This window comes from Dunckerocampus dactyliophorus, chromosome 4 (genome assembly GCF_027744805.1).
Source record: "Dunckerocampus dactyliophorus isolate RoL2022-P2 chromosome 4, RoL_Ddac_1.1, whole genome shotgun sequence".
In the NCBI taxonomy this organism is placed as follows: domain Eukaryota; kingdom Metazoa; phylum Chordata; class Actinopteri; order Syngnathiformes; family Syngnathidae; genus Dunckerocampus; species Dunckerocampus dactyliophorus.
In genome coordinates this window covers 13,962,013-13,980,870 of record NC_072822.1, presented here as the reverse complement: position 1 = coordinate 13,980,870, position 18,858 = coordinate 13,962,013, and the positions used below count along the sequence as shown (strand labels likewise).

Here is an 18,858-nt window from a genome sequence, read left to right as displayed (position 1 = left end):
AGTCACTATATAGTCATATATACACCTGTTGTGCATCATAACGTTTTACATGTCATATGTCAAAGAGCACATACATTTTGCTGCAATTTCCATCTGATGATTTTGATTAGATTTTGGTTTTCAAGTTCCAACCAAGTTTTTCCAGAGAGATTTTTCCAGCGATACATCGCTGTTTGACGTGTGTGGTAAAAGGCAGTGCGCTAGCATGAATTAACTTGAGACAAATGTGCACATTAGCACTCAATAAGTCATCAAAACTTACCTTTATGCATTCCCACATAGTATCAGCATTTGAGACCAAATATGAGGTGAAAGACTACTGCTGTATTTTTACAATTTTTCTATCTGTGCAGCATGAGATAAAGTTAGCACACGCACAATGGACATGTGTCAAGTGAGACGGATGTAACAGAGAGAATCCGGCCACTTTTCAAAATAAAACATGAAAAAAAAATGAAATAATGGAAATTATTTTTTCTTTCTGTGCGGCCCGGTACCAAATGACCCACGGCCCGGGGGTTGGGGGTCACTGTGGTAAAGTTCACTAGTAGCAACAATCCACACTTTACTAACAACACTAAACTCATCACACAGCAACTTAACACTCAAAAGGTATACCTCAGAAATATACAAACAAGTACCAATATGTGTTTGAAATGGGGAAAAAAACAATGCATTGCTTCCGAGCAACGCGTTCATTGGGCCCTGCAATGACATCAGCCTCCCTCTGGGCTCTGGGTTCTCTGGTGGGCAGAGGCAGCATTGCAGCACCATCCACCACTTTCTATGCTGCCACAATATACCATTTTATGACATGGACACGTGCGGCTTATACGTGTACAAATCTATTTTTTCCTGTATATGTAGTGGGTGTGGCTTATACACTTATAATTTACAACTTTTAATTTATAACTTCACTTATAATTTACGGTAACTGGTGTCATGTTTATTTCTGTCCCTTCTGCAGCATGTTTTAAAGAAGCTGCTGGCCATAACAGAGCTCCTCCAGCAGAAGCAGGCTCAGTATGCCATGTCCAACAGCAACAGGTAGTAACACATCTGATCTGCCCCCTCACCTTTCTTCACTCCCATCTTCCTCCCCTACCCCACGACAAGTCTCCTCAACTGGGGTGCTGCACTGAGGAGATGTAGCATGTTCTACCCTCATCTCCATGGCAACCCCATCCAACACCACCATGCCTCATCATGTCGTCCAATAGTCCCATCCATCTTGTCCTGTTTGCCACCACCAAGAGCTATGCAAGAACAGCTGAGTACAACCAATGCAGTTCTAATAAGAAACTTGCACCAGTGACTGACAGCTGTATGCACAGGAAAACCTTTTTTTCTTTTAACCGTGTGGATGATTCCAACTTTAGTTTTATTAATTTCCCTTGCTCTTGAGGGAGAATGCTTGATTTGATTCTCTGTACCTGCTAGCAGAGATTGCCAAAGTCACCCCCCTTTTTGCTTCATATGAGGAAACTGACATGAAGAAGCTAGTTGTCTCTTGTAACTGGATTCGGAGCGGGGATGCTTTTATACTGTAATTAGTGATTGACTTATTTTAAGTTTGTGATCAGCAAAGTGCTGAAACGAGCATGGTTCTTTTTTTGTAGATTGGAACAAAGTCTTTTGGAGAAAACAAAATAAGGTTATTTTATATAAGAATAAATTCTCTTGCTGGGATCATGAGTACATAAGTGAGGTGAGCTGAATTCTTCTCTCTCAGATTGTATCAGCTATTTTGATTGTTTAAGCTTTTTTTGTGCTTGTTTTTTTTTTTCCAAACTTTGTAATGCCAGGCAAGACATAATCAGAGAAACCAAGTATAATGCAAAGTGTTTACAGCAGATTTTTTTGGAAATAGTACAGACTGTATCAGACATGCATGCACTTATTAAACAGTTTTTGTAAAGTAGTTGGACTGTTTCATTGTCATCTTAAAACACTGAGTTTTAGAAAAATAGCTTTTATTTCTTTTTTTTTTGTTTTAATCACAGAATGAAAGCAAACAATTGCTAATGAATACTGAATTGCATTTTACATCACTGTACTGTAAATGAGGTTGATTACACTGACAAAATTGGTCATATCAGGTCTTCATCAGTCCACTCCTGAAATAAAACAAGTTTTAAATAGCTGATTTGCAACAGAGTGAAAACTGAAATGTTGGACCATTGCCTCACCTCTTCTGTCAAGCGTGGCTCTTTTGCGACATGGCCATCCTCCTCATAGCCTCGCTTGCGTTTGCTGTTGCACACAAATAGTGACATGTTTTGAGGATCATCTCCCATTTTCATTGATGTAATGTAGATGTGTAGTTTTCATCACTCCATTTCAAGTAAGTACATTTACTAGCGTAGTAAATAATGACAGCATTTACTTTTCCCAACATGTTCACTTTATCTTCCAGGACAGAGTGCACCATCATGTCACTAGCTGCCGCCATCCAGGTAATGTGAATTCGGCGGAATCATGCCTGAGAGTCACAGTGCCGGCCAAGAAGAGCGAGAGAGACCTGGAGCCTGAAGTCGGCTTGTATTATGCAGCATGTGGCCTACAATTCCCATAGATTAAATGCAATATGGCTGCCCTCCATTGAGAGGACAGACTAAGCTGTGTACTTATATGAACACTGTCCTTCCAAAGCCTTTCCCAAATATGCTTTAGACACAGATGGCGTGTTGAACTAGATGATGGACCTGAGCTACAGTAAGCTCTACGAACTCCCTTACATGGACGTGGACATAGGTGGGTGGGAGTTTGTTTTTTTTTTTGCGGGGGGGGGGGGGGGGCAACCAAAGTACAGAGGTAGCATTGTCTGCAGTCATCAGGGAATTTTAACAAGACTACACAAGCCTTAACTTCCTTTCTACACACCGTCCTCACATCCAGCTCTTCCTCTAACAACCACATGACAGTTTTTATATGCTGCTTTGCCAAGTTATATAGAAGCAACGTGTGTTTGTATGATGTAGCTAAACAGCAGAAAGGTAGTCCTATTTAGGAGATACTGTTAAGTGTTGCCCGTCCTGTGCATGTGTTACCCCCAGCTAGTACGTACTGTACATCACCACTTAATGCTTTCACTTATCTGCAGTGTCTCCAGCCAAAGCGGGTACTGGAACACACAAACACCTTTACACCTCATGACTGTTCTTAGCTTCACAAGTAGTCACGCCATGCACAGAGTCAACCTGGGTTGGCCCCGTTGTGATTGAAAGCTGCACTGTCTGAATCTGTGCCAGTCCTATAGCTCAAGAGTTTACCAAACTGTTTACTCAACTGTAGATGCATGTAACGATACCGCGGACCTCACCCTGCTCACAAAGTGTCAACTGGCAGGCAGACAGGCAGATTAACAGTATCAGCTGTGCCCACCAGCTATGGATGACCCCCAACAGGAATGTGGCATTCTTTTACTGTACTGTACTTTCTTGTATTTCATACAGGCCGATGTGTTCATTTTTATTTTTCTACCTGATACTGAACCTTTTGCATCTTAGATACAATCTGGCAGAAATAAAACAAACTGTTGTGACATGACGCAAACATGGAGTGGTTCACTCAGATGTGTGGGGTACAAACTGTAAAGGGTTCCATCGTAGAGCTGCAAATGTGTTAAACATAAGGAAACATGCACTCGCATCAACAGCAAACAACAGAACTATCGACAATTCTGCCTTTACAAAGAACATAATGCTCAGTTTTCTCTGTTCAGAAAGGTATGTGTATTATATAACAACGCAGAAGATAACCTCAAAACTTTGTAATTACTACAGATTACTAATTTATGAATATTACTTTTATTGCAATTACATTTACTGTTAATTAAAAATATTTTACATTTGTTTATAGAAAAAAAAATATTTTACAACTATGGTAATTGAAAAGAACATTTTCAATATAAATAAAATTTAATAAATGTATTTACATTTTAAGTAAAAGATACTGATTGAAAGTTCTAAATGTTATTTACAGTTGAAAAAAAGTAATTACATTTACTGAGTCGCTCAGAATGGGGCATTATTATCTTGGTGAACGTTTTAAAGAGATGAATTATACATCGTTTCTAATCCAATGTCTGTTGAATGAAACATCATCGTTACTTTTTCCCCCCCCCCATCCTTACTTGTTTGAACTTGTGCCAAATTCTGCGTGTATCCTGGCCAACTTTTGTTTGCAAACATTCACCTCCTGAGGTTGTGGAAGTTGGTATCTCTTTAGGAGGTTTTTAATCCCTACAACAGGCAGACAGACAGCCTTGAGAGGATGCAACATCGCCATCTTGTGGCATCAAGCTAAAAGTGCGGTTTACTCACGTCGCATTGAATCATACATCTTGGAGAGGGTTTCTTTGTCATCCTTCAGTCCCAAACATCCAGTCAGGTAGCTAGCAAATAAAACATTTGTGATGTATGTTCATGTGTGTTTTGTAGAATACAAAGAGGAATCAACTCTTCAAGTGGCCTACCTCTCTATGTTGACACCAGCTCTTGAGGCACTACTCAGGATAGCAGTGAGGGCAATTTGTGACGGAGAAAACAGCAGCCCTGCGTCCGTCATGGCTGCATATGCCAGAAAGTCATCAACATTCTTCCTCAGGGACTCTGGGTTCTCCAGCGTAGGAAATCTGGTCTGAAAAAAAAATATTTACATCTCCAATTACCCAAACTAAACAATGCTACTAGTTCAATATCTAGCCGCCCACCTTGAGGTCAATGAGGAGGCCCTCCAGGGGTCTGTAGGGGTTGTGGACTACCAGATGAAAATTGAGTTGCTGAACAAGCAGCAGCTCGTACTCCAGGATTTGTTCTGAAACCCGCTCCTGTTCCGCCGTTGTCTCCTGCACAAGGTTGCCCACAAACTGGCTGTTGGAGACATTGAACTCGTCCACCTTGCAGGCCAGATACGCACACGTCAGCCTGAAACAGAGTGATGAGAGCATGTATGAATAAGAGTATTGTCTGCTTTTTTATATGTTTTAATTGGGTATTTCAAATCCACTCCTAATCATATGTGCCTTAACACAGCACTCAAACAGTGGCTTCTACACTAACTGGCACCATGCTCCAATTAATCGCTGGGCATTTAATAAATGCTACACCTCAGACAGAATTACCTTCAGGAAAAACAAAAACTTGACCATGTGTAGTGGTAGATGTTAACGCCACACAGACTGCCAGTAAAGCTTAAGTGTTACAGTGGTGTTTAAAGAGAAAGTACTACTGTATGGGGTAGATGCTGCTAGACTGTTTCAACAATAACCTTCAAAGAAAGGCTACATAATTCCACATGTTCAATCACAGTTTTGATGCCTTCAATCCGAGTCTACAATGTAAATAATCATGAAAATAAAGAAAATACGGTGTGCCCAAGCTTTTGGCCTGTACTGTAAACATTCCGAACCACTATATGAGGAAATGTGGTATCAGTACCATTTGTTACTCACATGATAATCCTTGGATGATACTCCATTAGAGAGTTGTTCATGTAGAATCTTCTGAAGTACATGAGGGCCGTTCCCTGTGCCAGCAAACACAACTTTATCATATCTGTAAGAAAGAACTGAGATTATAATGATCTGATGTAAAAAAAATGCAATTACATACAATAACAGATTTAGGCATTGCAGGTTTGAACACATTGCAGAAGTCCAGCAGCCGCCTCTCATAGTTTCTGAAGAGGATATCTTCTTCATGACGCTCCAGGAAGATGGACTCACTTATTTTGTGCTGTGGAAGCAGACAGGAAGAGGCGGGATCAAGTCAAAAATGTGCAGGTTGGAGGTGAGGAATGATTTGTGATTATGGTTCTATGACTAATATTGGAGCGACATTGAAGTCATGCTGATATACATGTTTGGGTTCTGGTTGTCTGACTGTTTTAGGTTGCCGTGAACGCAGCATGGGTGGAGGAAAGGCTAGTGTGCTTTTTGGCGTGGTTACGGTCGACAGTAGCCTTTTTTTCAGTAAATCTTATTGAGCAACCACCTCCTCGTGACTTTAACAATAATAATAAAGTAGACGTTACAGTATTTACCTTCCCACTTTCTAGAACCCTTTTCCTGAACTTCTGGTTGGCTTCATATCTCAACTGCTCCACTTCATCTTCGCTGTTAAACGTCCAGTATTTTCTTTGTGAGCTGTCATGGAACATGTCTGCAGTACAGGACGTCAAACATATCAGAGGGAAAGTAAGTTATCTTTGTAGGATGTTTACAATATGACAAGCTTTTCACTTGGCGCCAATAAACGTACTTTAGGACGACTTTCGTCCTTAAAAACCGTGTAACGGGGTTGATAAAGTTAGGCTGCAGACACTTGCTAGTTTAGCTGTATTAGCTTGTTTACGTTCGCGTGTCATTGTATGAATTCAACAATGCTGTTCGCACATTTACAACTTTCTTAATGTCTATTAGTTATCGAAGCACAATTTACTTACCGTTGATGCGAACACTTCTGCAGATACTAGCTTGTTCACGTCAGCGAATCCCACTTAAAGTTTATTTGAAATTAGCACTGGGTGACGGTCGCGTATGTGTAAGTCACGCCGTCGCTGGTTGATTACGTTACCGTAATCCTTCGATGTAATGCGCACAGAAATCTGATTTTTCTGTCTGTATCAAACTCAGTGTTTTATTTAGTTTTTTGTTAATAACTATGGACATTTAAAAATTCTAAAATATACAAAAAATGCAATTTAATATCCCCATGATTATTGTTGTTTTTAAAAATAGAAATAGAAAAAAAAAACAGGCAATACCAGTCGAATGTTAGGGCACAGTTGTGGCTAGTACTGTAAAATAACCACAGTGTTTAAGACTGGAATGTTTAGAAAATACGTTGCAGTCAATTAATCCCATGGACGTGATCAAATTCTAATTATTAAAAATGATGTTTATACTAGCATTAATTATGTAAACAGTCCAAATACTGTTGAGTCGTTGAACATGTAGGAAATCTGCACAAAATTTCTGCAATTCCTAAATAGTAAATGCCATATTTTTTTAAATGAAATTTCGGCAGTTAAAGCTGAACGGCTACACATCAATAACATGATTGTTCGGTTTCCAACCAACAGTGGCGATGTATGAAAGAATATTGATAAGAAGTTTTAAATAAATCGCAAAAAATATATATTAATGAAAAGCCACGTTTTCTAGCATCGATCTTTCCACTTTTGCTAATGTCACCACCTTTAGTTTATTTGGACAAAACCAGACATTTCCAGTCATTTAAGATCAGACAGCATGACAGCTCTTGAATCAGACAGTATGTCTCAACACCCACCCGTGTTTCCGCATACCGTCATTTGCATAAACAGGAGTCATTTATGAATAATGAATGTGCGTGCATTCAGCAGGAGCCACTCATTTGCATATCACCGCAGCAACGGTTTGATTTCCTAGCCGGGTGTTGTTGTCTTTACGGCACTGCGAGCCTGCATTAAAGATCCACAAGCAAAGAATTAAAGCTTAACCAGGTATGTGCTTAAACAATTGTACTATCCTGCCATTTTTCTGCCTTTAGCAAATATTTTCAACTTGTGCGGGGTTAAGTCTGTCTGTGATTGGCTTGTTTGTTATGAGCACTGTGCAGCGTGCAGCGTTTACAGCTCGGCCGCCATTGCATAAACATAAGGAAACATGCAATATTGATGAGACCATTGCTCTGTGTGTGCGCGTGCGTGTGCGTGTGTGTGAGCATGGGTGACGGCACATGCATATCTGTTTGACCAAAACACCTCTACTTTTGTACTACGCTTTGGGTGGTGAGGCAGCATTGTGTAGTTTATTTTATTTATAGATGAAATGTTTGGTGCTGATGTGTGGCAATGTTACAGGTCATCACCTCCTCACATAAATGATTTTTGTGTCTGCCTAATCAAGTTCGACTCCACCTTGAGTCCATATGAGAAACCTTTTCATGCACAAAATGTGAAAAGATTGCAATTTGTGGACACAAAGTCACCTGACTGACAGATTGGTTCCTCAACTATTGGTGTTGAGGAGGAGGAGGACCTTATACAGTATGAAGCCTATCTCTCTTGTATAAAAGGAAACAATTAGCAAATAACCTTGGCAGTCATGCAAATGATTTCTCTGACCAATGAGCTCACTAAATCTAATTTGACAGTCCTCCTTTTTGTTGCATGCAGCCTCCCAAAGCAGTTCAGCTTCACGCGCCAACAACTGCAATTAAGGCCTGATTCTAAATCCTTCTATGTGCATATTAATTATGTTGCACATAACAAACATGCCCCCCACCACTACTTTTTTTTTCTGTGCAGCTGTTGCCTTGGCAACCAGTGCTTGATGTCTCAGAGACACCTCCAAGGACACTCGTGCAGGCACTGGGTCATGTGCACTGCAGCTGGGCATCAACACCCAGCAGCAAGATGGCCACCAATCCCCCACGTCCTCCTTTAAACAAAAGAGGACGTGCATGTTGGTTATGTGTGACGCCCCTCTGAGATCCACCAGCTTGTCGAAAAACACATTTTAAAGCCCCTACATTTGCTTTTCTCAGGTTGGCATTGTTTTTTGCGCCCTTCCCCCTCCCCTGCAGACACTTAACGCTCCCCCACTGTCCCTCCTCTATTTCTCTCTAATTGAGCTTTGTGTCTACCTCCACCCCCATTCAAATGTGGACTCATTTGCATAGCACCACGGCCAGCTCCCCAGCTGTACAGTGGAGAACTAAATGAGGAACACAGACCCACTTTACGTGACGTGAATACTAAGCAGCCAAGTCGTGTTTGTGTGTTTCCTGGAAATACAACAAGCACCTGAGAGATGAACAGGAAGAGCACATCAGTGAGCGTCTGAAAAGACATGCAGGATTTATTGTGAGAAGTAAAACGTTTCAGTGTTATGTGTGATAAATTGATGTGAAGGCGACATAGAGCGTGTGTTTATGATAAACCAGGTGCCTTTCTAGTATGTAAACCTCGGGTGTCCAAATTTTTCCACCTTACTTTGTGGATTTTTGCTCTATTTTTCCCATTTTTTGCTGCTTTTTAGTGTTTAATGCTTATTTTAACGTGCCGCAGGCCAATAATAAACCAGTCGTGTGCCGGAAATGGCCCCCGAGATGCACTTTGGACACCCCTGATGTAAACTTTAGCTCTGCCCCCAATCAGAATGTCTAATCAAGAAATTACAAAAAAAAGCAACCAATAATTTATAACGAGATACTTTTGACTCGGGATGCTCCGATCAGTGTTTAATGCTGCTTCCAATACCGATCATCCAGGACCGAAATCGTCCGATACCGATACATTATACATTTTTCAATTTATTTATAATGCTAATGGATAATAATATAATGCTAATAACACATGAAGTAATAGTGCTATTGGCCAAGGATGTCTTATAAAGGGTAAAAGTCAGGACAATTCCAAGGTCCCTTGACTGCCAAGGGACCTATTAGTAATTACTTAATAAAGGGGGGGCAACGTGTTTTTTTCATGGGACCCAGAATTCCTGGCTGCACCCCTGCTACTGGCTATATGATATGAAATATGATGTGAGAGTACATTGGTGGAACTTCCAGGTAAGTGACAGAGACTCAGCGAACTCGGTGTCTTCCACTGCTGAAAAAGGCTGGACATCTCGTGCGATGAACTCAATTATTTTTCGGGTTATTAGCTTAGCCTTCTGACTGTCACACACGTACGCGCGAGTGTTAGCCACATGGCTACATTAGCTGCCGTTTGACTGATGATGACTCACCATACTCCGTCAATTATTTGTTCTTCAAATGCCGTATTAAAGTTTTTTAATGAGCTACCCCCCGAGATAGTTTCCGTGGCATGTGTTGGTAGTTAAGTTCGACCCAGCAGACACGATTGTTATTGTAGGGAAAGTGAGAGGACAACACTGCCAAAGACGTCAGGTATGTCAAGGCACTACACAGCACGAAAGGATCGCAGCGGACTGCAATAGTGCTAGCCACAGGTGATCGGCTTTTGTGATCGGCCTTGAAAGGCATTTATCGGCATACGCCGATCTCGTGATTTTTCACAGAAATCGGCTGATACTGATCAGTGGCCGACCGTTTGGAGCACCCCTACTTTTGATGTGGTGAGAAGAGGCAAAATGGGGTGCACTACTTCGCTGCAACCAGCAGCGGCACGGTTGATTCAGCTACCGTACTGACCTACAGTATTTTTCCCCCTAGAAAAAAAAGGTCAAAAAAAGGCATACCATCCTATAATCAGGGTCTAGAAATGTATACACGCAAACCAGAAGGTGGGCCAAAAAAGCGAGTCAGAGCTTTTCTTCTTGTCACTTCTACATACCAGTGCCCTGGAGAGATGCAGCCACAACAGAGACACCTGCCCTAAAAAAGTGTCCCAAGAATAATTGTTTTATTATAATCGACCAGTTTTTATTCACTCATACTGGAACTATATTGACAAAAACGTGTCTCGAAAAAGAGGGGTAGATAGGCTCCAGCTTACCCGTGACTGTAATGGTGACAAGCAGAATAGAAAATGGATGGGTGGATGGAAAAAGAGGAGTCATCTTATATTCAGGGTTGTCTTATATTTGCGTCTATATGGTAGATTGTGGGGGGGTGGAAATGCAGGGCAATCTAATTTCTAATGTGCTAATCTGCATTCTACATCATTAATATGTGTCAGTGTGTTACTACAGCAGCTACTGTATCAGTACACATGCTCTGTCTCTCACTGTTTGAAGACATTCTTAGAAAATAATAGAGGATTAGACTATAATAAGAACATTAAAAAATACTAAATATCCAAATTCTACAAAAGTAGTTACATTTTCTGGCATCACACTCTTGTCCCATGTAACAGAGCCCACGTGTTTTGTAGCTTTTTGTATAGCTCACCCTTGTTGAGCCATGAATTAGGCCCAGCGAGAGTGTTTGTTCATGCACCATTGAGGAACCTCACCAACGTTTGACTCGAGTGCATAGAGACACAATTATGCAGAATTTTTGATGCACTCCAAACACACTTGACAGCACATGTTAAGCACAACCTTATAATGGGAACCTTTTAAGAACCAAAAACCCAAGGCCAATTTTGACTACCTTCACAATGGTGAAGATTTGTGACATTTCAAACTAATTTTAGGGTTCAGCCTATGTCATTGGTCTAAAAATGCTCATTATATAGGAACATCAAACTGCTTTGCTTTGTGCATACTTCTTCCCATGAAGTAATGCGTGTTCTCAGGTGAAAGCTAAATAATTTATGCCCATTTCTAAACGGCTGCTTATATTTAAATGAGTCTTTGTGAGCGTACAGAGGAGGGTGGGAAACACACATCTTGCTTTGCAAATCCCTCTGCTGAGCAACATTTTTGAAATGACTCTTAATAATGTATCTACATACAGTATACTTTTACAGCAAGGACATCTTGCTTTTCTTGAATGTGTGATTATTTAGTTTACCTCCGCTGTCTGTGTCAGTGTGTGCTTGGAATATTATATCTTTTTTTTTATATATTTAATTGTGTTTTTATGATTTTGCCTTCATACTCAAAGCACCATATATCTGTAGTAAAACAATTAACTAGTGACAGAAATCTAGACTCAGCTTTAATTTAAGATTTTTCTTAAAATATAGCTCCATTTTATGCATATTATTAAAGTGTTTGGACATTTGACATAATTGTAAATATACCATCATTGGTAATACGGATGAAAACTGGATACTGTACACATACTGTATCTCCCTCGTGGCACCATAAAAGCTTATTTAAGAAACAGTCATTTCCCTTCCTTATTAAATTGTGATGACTGAAATGAACAAGAATTTAAGAAAAACAGTCACTCTTTATAAAAAAAAACATTCAAAAACTTTGCGTTGTATAGGAACGACTTTGGCCTTCATTAAACAAGAAACTGCTATTGCTAACTTAAATGATAATTCATTTAATATAATTTAAAAAATGTACAGTATATTATGCTGATAATAATTATTATTATTATAAATATAATCAAAATGACAACAACCAATCAATAATACTGTAAAGTACTGTACAGTTTCCTTTGGGTGCTTTATGAAGGTTAACCACTGTATCTTCCATATGCAATTGATTCCAATTAGGAGCTCCCTGGCTGAATATAGAAGAAGAATTATGTATTTAAAAATTGGAGGAGGGGATTTGCACGTGTTTGATCAAGTCATGTTGCCTAGCAACCCAAATCATTTCTTTCAGACAAAAAAAAAAAGAACAGAACAGAGATTTAATAATCAGGTTGTGTGCATTAAAATGCAAAGCAGGCTGTCAGGCTGCACCTGAAGGACGGCAGGAATTAGCCGAGGGTAATTTCTTTACTTCCAGGTGAATAGCGTGGCCTTCCCCAGCAAGTGGCTGTCAGAATCACACTTCTCCAATTCTACAAATTACACCAGATAGGTTTTCAATGGGTACATATTTAAAGTCAAACTGATCAATTTATATTTTTGGTCGTCTTGAATTTTCGTCAACCAGAATAGTATTTTTGTCATTAATAATAATAAAAACAAATGCGTTCTAATTTTCAGATTAACGTCATCCTTGCTTCCCGTGTAATCCCTGGCACACTCCCACCTTTGGTTTTCCTAATTGCAGCCATCCCCTTTTTGTCCCAGCACATTCTTGGAAGTGCGTGAGCGCTCCACACGCAGGCCTCCCGTGGAACAAAAAGCACTGTCAGGTGGTCGCGCGGCCATTAGCACCCCCCCTACCCTCCGCCACCCCCACCCCCACCCCTTGTGCTCTCACAAATTGCAAGCGTTACATCCTGGAATGTCCTAAACAAAACAATAACGATTGACTAGGAGTAGAAGCAAAACATTGCTTTGCGCGTTTATTTAACTAAACTGCATGTAGGTGGACGCTGTGGCCAGAAATTGAAAATCGAAATTAAAAATGGTCACACGAAATCTTTAGCTTTAACACACTTTGCATATTCTGCAAATCTATAGTTTATCCAAGTGTTTAAGATTTGTGCATACGCATCTTATTTGCAGACGGAGTTTTGCCATAGCGACAATAAATGATGCATGCCCTCTGGCAATGCTGTTTAGGGAATATTATGTTAAGTGTTTGGATAAAAGTGTTTGCGAGCTGTTGATGAATAAATGAATAACGCGACATTTACTGTGAAAGATATGTACTTTTCAGATCATTTAGTTTAGACGTATTTCATTGACACCATAAATGCTGGTATATCGTTTTATTTTGCTATACAGATTTTAAGGGAAATTGCGCGCAGACACACACGCACACACACACGCGCACTCCGGTACTCTCTCTCCTCACTAGATGGCGTAAGAACATCATTCTACTTGTATAAGGTTTTGACCTGAGCAAACGTCCTCTGCAAAGGATAAACTGTTTTTCCTCCCTCGACGGATCTTTCGCCATGCAATATGGTCACTCTTGAAACCCTTGTATTAAATGAATATACCAGATTCATTTGTGCATTACAGCATTTCATAGGCTGGGGAGTAGAAGTCTCAGCAGCATTCTTCCAAATGCAGTTATTGTTCACAGAACAAAAAAACTATCCATTCTACTTTTGCAGTGTACGTGTTTTTCAACGTGTATATGTTTTAACAAGGGGATGGGCATTTGAGTACACCTCCCTGATCAATAAGGGGAAATTTGATATTAATTTTAGAACGCAGGAAATACCAAGGAACTGAAAAACTTCTTGAGATTAATCAACAGCACCTCTGCTGGTTGCTGCCAAGTAGTGCACTCCATTTTGCATTCACCGATTTAAGACACTAGAAAATTTCAACAATCAATTACACATATTTGATAAAGCCTTTAATGATGAATCAGTCGGCTATTACGACGAGGTTATAAAACTCTACAGTGTACAGTACGTTTCTCGAGTGTTTAAGTGTGAATATTATGTGTTTTTATGTGTGTTTTGACTAAGCATGGACATTTGACAAACTGTCAAACGCCTACGAGAAAATTAATAGGTTATAGGTTAGGTTCTTTTTTAGATAAAAAATACTGCAGACATAATTTTTTTTCAAGAATAGTCATTTTAAACATGTATGAAACTGTTAAATATCTAATACTTTAATAAAATTCAAATTGCAGTCGTATTGTTTTTTGGAAAACTAGTTGAGACTGAACCAACAGCGCCTCTGCTGGTTGCAGCCAAGTAGTGCGCTCCACTCTGCCTCAGTTGTTGCAAGAGAGGACTTCTCTTGAATTCCACAATATCAATGCAAACTGTACCGATCGATCTACTATACTGGTTTTAAAGCTACAGGGGAATGCTGTTTTTTTTTTTTTTTAAATGAATCCTTCCCATCCCAATCAGGTTTTCTCATGAAAAATAATGTAAATCCGTTTGAGACATCCATAAATATGAACACAAAACACATTTTATAGTGAATGATTATAGTTTTACATGCGGAAAACAATGCAAAATACATATAAATGACAAATGAAAGGAGATCACTTTTACCTTTTATTGAAGATTCTTGTTGGCAAAGATGGCAATGAGCGAAGAGGAAGGAGGGGAAGGGACAGCCAAAAGGACTTCTTACTTCAATTCACTAAGTAGTGTTTCACATCTTTCTCATCTGTTTCTCACCTTCTTTATCATAGTGCTGGCACTTGCAATATTCTTTGGCCCCATGGTGGGTTATTTTGCCGCCATACTCATTAAAAAAAAGACTTGAGACGTGTGGTGTAACTGTGTTAGTTAGCAAAGAACTACAGAGTCAGTCAGTGATGACGTCACCGAGTGGCGACGGGCACCATGAGTTTGGTGGGAGTTGATTGCATGTTTTGTCATAAAGAGGAACACAATTGCACTCACGCAGTGTATTAATAACACTGGGTGGGATTCTTAGCTGGGACACTTGAGTCCGTGTAAGGATGTGCGGGCAAGGATGACTCATTTGTTCAGCGCAACAGTCGTGTACAAAAAGCGAGACATATTTATGGCAATCATTTTCACGGAAAACCGAGACATATGAAAACCAAGGTACCACTGTGTATCAATTAAAGTCCAACTGCATTTTATTCTTTCTCCCTCTTTCTGTGTGATTCATTTAGTGTCTCCTCGTGGTTTCTCAGCAGCCCCTCCGTGCACTGCCTCTCCCCTTCACCTCCAAGTAGCGTGTCATTAGCTCATGGCCGTGTTGTGGCTCACCGTTGTTGTCCGTGGCCCGGCTCCCGGGAGCCCCTGAATTGGCCTGGGAACGAGACTGACCGAGGCTTAACTGGCGTATAGCTGCCAGTCTCTGTGGCGATGACAAGGAGCTCCTTGATGAGCCCAAAGGCTGACTGAGCGCAGCCACACTTTGCCCGTGTTCTTTATTCATTTCCCCTTGTCCTTTTCTCCCAGAAAGAGACCCAATAGGGCCCAGCAGGTGAATGTAAAGAAACGCGAGAGGACTCCCCTCTGATCAGCCTTTCAGGGCCAGACAAAAGGCCGGCCCACCTCTTGTACAGCTGCATTAGAAGCCTGATTAAAGCTCTTCCTGTGAGCTGTGACTGATTGAGGATGCAAAGCTAAACCCAACAAAACCCCACACTGCTGCCGTCTGATAATGACGATCTCCCACCTACAAAGCACAGGCCTCAAATGATTAGTGGGCTTTTGTTTTCTTAGTAGTCCTGGGAGTGTGTGTGTGTGTGTGCGTTGAAGAAGGAGGAGGGGTTGTCTAACCGTAGCAGGAGGTCTTCAAACAGACTGAATTAATTGTGGCCTTGCTAACATTCTGTAATTTTTCTTTCAATGTTTTTATTTCAATTAGCACAGACAGCGTTGTGCAAAATCATATTATGTACATGCACTTACACACTGACTGAATCGGGCACACTTAAGATCCAAAAGAAGAACTGGATAAAAAAATGTTGCCTTTCAAATACAATAATGCACAGACTTTATGTTTATTATTGTGGCTGTAGTTTGCCCTGCATCAAATTAAGAACAGCTTGTTATATTGTGGTTATCATATTCTTCATTTCCATAACACACTATAATCGCATAGAAATTCATTGCTTTTGGCTGACATTTTGTCATCTAAAAATCAAAGTAAAATAGTAAAACAAGTATACAGTCCCACTGACGGTTGGAACAACTGTGAAATCACTAAAGGAGCGCTTGTTTTGCTCGCATTAAAAACTGGATTACTGTATTCAGCAAAAATTTGATGGATAAACTATTGAAATATCAGCTCTCCATGATGCAGTGTAATTCCCCACCTATTACAATAATAAACACCCAGCGAAAACTGAGCTTTATTATTTTTTTGTATGGGCTACATTTTTGACACTGCCCCTTGCGCAAGTGCACCTAATGTGGTTAAAATGAGACACTCAAATACGGTATACGTTTGAAATTATCATATTGACGCTGATAATTGTGAGAAAATGGGGAGGGGTAGATTTCTCACAGGGTTTCTGTGATGTACAGTCACTTTCACACGGTGATTATTATATTCCCATTTTAAAATATGGATTTAAAACACTTCTGTCATTGTTATGTTAACAGACCTTTCTGCATGTTAATCCCTTTATGAAAGAACGCTATAGGGAGAACCATGAAGATGTGGGAAAAGATTTGTGGATGAAATGCTGTGAATACTTAAACAATCTGTGTGTGTGTGTGTGTGTGTGTGTGTGTGTGTGTGGGTGTGTGTGTGTGCGCGTGTGTAACGCCGAGACACAGGTTCTCAGATAATCCATAAATATTGCATTTCTTTCTGTGATGAATGTGTGACACGTTTTCATGCTTCCGCAACACATTCCACTGTCGTATCTTTGCTTTTGTCAGTCATCTTCCAAATGGCTCACGCTGACAATTATTCCCGAGAAACTCCTGAACAAAAAAAACAACAACAACAAAAAAAAACCCCATTGAACTCCCATTCGAGTAACATTCTTTTCTAACACACACTTTATTTCCTTCCAGCTGGCGATGGGTAGGAACATCTATAAACAATCAATTAACAATCAATTAAGTCGTTTTTTTGTGTTAATTTGTTAGTTTTTCCACATACTGTTGCGATATTTATTTCTAGTAATGTTGCTCAACCTACCTGAGACTGTATCAAAAGCACCTCTGCGATCGTTCACCAGGAAAAACTGATACTTGGTTGTAAAAGTCCGATCGTCTACATAATCCTCTGTCTTCCCCGTCAAATTCATCCATTCGTTCAGCAGAGCATAAAAGTACCTTTAATGCATTTGACTTTGGCTTTTCGTCTCTATGGAAGAACTGCAGTGACAAGCACCTTCCAGCTCAAGGAAGCCCCCAACCCTTCAGGATGACGCAAGTACTGCAAGTGCCTCCCGTATGACATTTTTTTGGATTTTACTGTCTGATTAGCAAGTATAATAACGTCACACGTACATTACACGGGCTGTAGAAAGTCATGGTTTATAATAAATGTTTCTGTGTATTATATATCATATTATTGGCGACATGCTGACAAACAGAAACAGGCAGGTGCCATGATCCAACTCAGTGCACTCACTGATTAGGGCATGCTCACAAACTGAGAAGAGCCGCTCCGAGCAGCCTCATCTTAGGTTACTGCGCTGTATTTGATCAGGAAATGTGCAAATTCAGCGATTTTTACTTAAGAAAATGTGTTTGAAAATGCAGGATGTGCAAATTGGACTCTGAATAGAATGAACAATCATGACTTTGTCAGAGTGTTCGCACTTTTTCAGCTGTGCTGTTCAGGTGAGTGTGTTTATCGTGTGTGATGGTGAGGAAGCAAATCCCAGTCCCGGCTCCAGCTGCACAGCATTATTGATAAAAAAAAAAAGATACACAAAAAGATATGACAAACATGAGGCACTTACACATTCCATTTCCATTGTTACATGAATGCAACCTTTTTCCACCAACCAATAGACATCAGCATGGCTCCAAATGAATGCCTGGTACTTTCCTCAGTTGAGTCAATGAAGTTAGATCATCAAAATGTTCAACGACTTTCCAACAAAGATGTTTTGGTTCATGAAAGAAGTACTCGTTAGTCCCCTACAGTTGTGTGCAATATTTTGTGGTGGTGTTTTGTAGAACACGTTTATCTGTGTGAGAAGTTCTGAGCCACTCTGACATATGGGGTCAAATTTTGGGGTTTAGTAACAGCGCCACCTTGTGGTGTATTTGTATAAAAAAATAATACCACAGGCAATAATACAGTAAGAGTACACGTTTTGTCATATTTTCACCCTTTTGTGTGCAATGTTTCAGGAGTAGAAAAGTGAGCTAACACAAACAAATACCAAATGGGGTGTCTTAGTTGCAACATGACTGTTGTAACACGTGACTGTATTTGAAGAGCTCCGGTGATGAGGATTTTACTTCAGTACAAGTTTAGGCTACAGATGAGTCAAACAATAGGAGACAGACAGGAAGTTGCACTACAGTGGCCTTCAGGCTACAGTGAGGGCCGTTGCGTGGCTAGCTGGCCGCCGCGGACCACAGACTGATCCTCACACCCCACACAGTCATCAGAAAACACTTTGCATACTGTACTACAGAACACGCTCGTATTTAGACACACGCACACACACACACACACACACATCCGCCTACACCCACCCAACTAAGCCTTCCAGCCTTTTTAACTCTGCGCTCCTCTTCCTCCCACTCTACGGTTATTAGCCTCAGACACTCAGACTGGCCGACTGCACCTCCCAGTATGTACGTGAGTCAGAATGACCTTCATTCTCACTCCTTGTTCAAGAGCATAATTGTTTCTTGCGTATGCTGTGCATCAGCCCGCTACCGGAAATTCAGGGAAATTGAGCAGGGAAATACATCATTTTTTTGGGGGTGAAGGGAAGTTATTAGAAAGTCTTTGGAGATTACATCTATTGGAAAGGTAGCA

The 18,858-nt window shown here is 40.3% G+C and overlaps 2 protein-coding genes across 5 annotated transcripts in view; one reads left to right on the top strand and one right to left on the bottom strand.

Moving 5' to 3' along the window:
• rasa1a (RAS p21 protein activator (GTPase activating protein) 1a) overlaps positions 1 to 5,342 on the top strand; it is a 68,217-nt gene extending 62,875 nt beyond the window's left edge. For 2 of the 4 annotated variants that reach the window (XM_054773450.1, XM_054773447.1), the window contains 3 exons: positions 968 to 1,047; positions 2,417 to 2,754; positions 4,443 to 5,341. In XM_054773450.1, the coding sequence (XP_054629425.1) occupies positions 968 to 1,047; positions 2,417 to 2,465 (129 nt within the window). In that variant the 3' untranslated portion in view covers positions 2,466 to 2,754; positions 4,443 to 5,341. The other 2 variants (XM_054773449.1, XM_054773448.1) reach the window with 2 other exon arrangements.
• On the bottom strand, positions 1,697 to 6,560 carry ccnh (cyclin H). The gene is made up of 10 exons (XM_054773451.1): positions 6,448 to 6,560; positions 6,046 to 6,164; positions 5,616 to 5,738; positions 5,456 to 5,529; positions 4,715 to 4,928; positions 4,478 to 4,641; positions 4,326 to 4,396; positions 4,136 to 4,244; positions 2,190 to 2,253; positions 1,697 to 2,117 (listed from the first exon to the last, which is right to left on the bottom strand). The coding sequence occupies exons 2-10, from the start codon at positions 6,160 to 6,162 to the stop codon at positions 2,091 to 2,093; spliced, it is 963 nt and encodes a 320-aa protein (XP_054629426.1). The 5' UTR covers positions 6,163 to 6,164; positions 6,448 to 6,560; the 3' UTR covers positions 1,697 to 2,090.
• Positions 6,561 to 18,858: the final 12,298 nt, after the last annotated feature.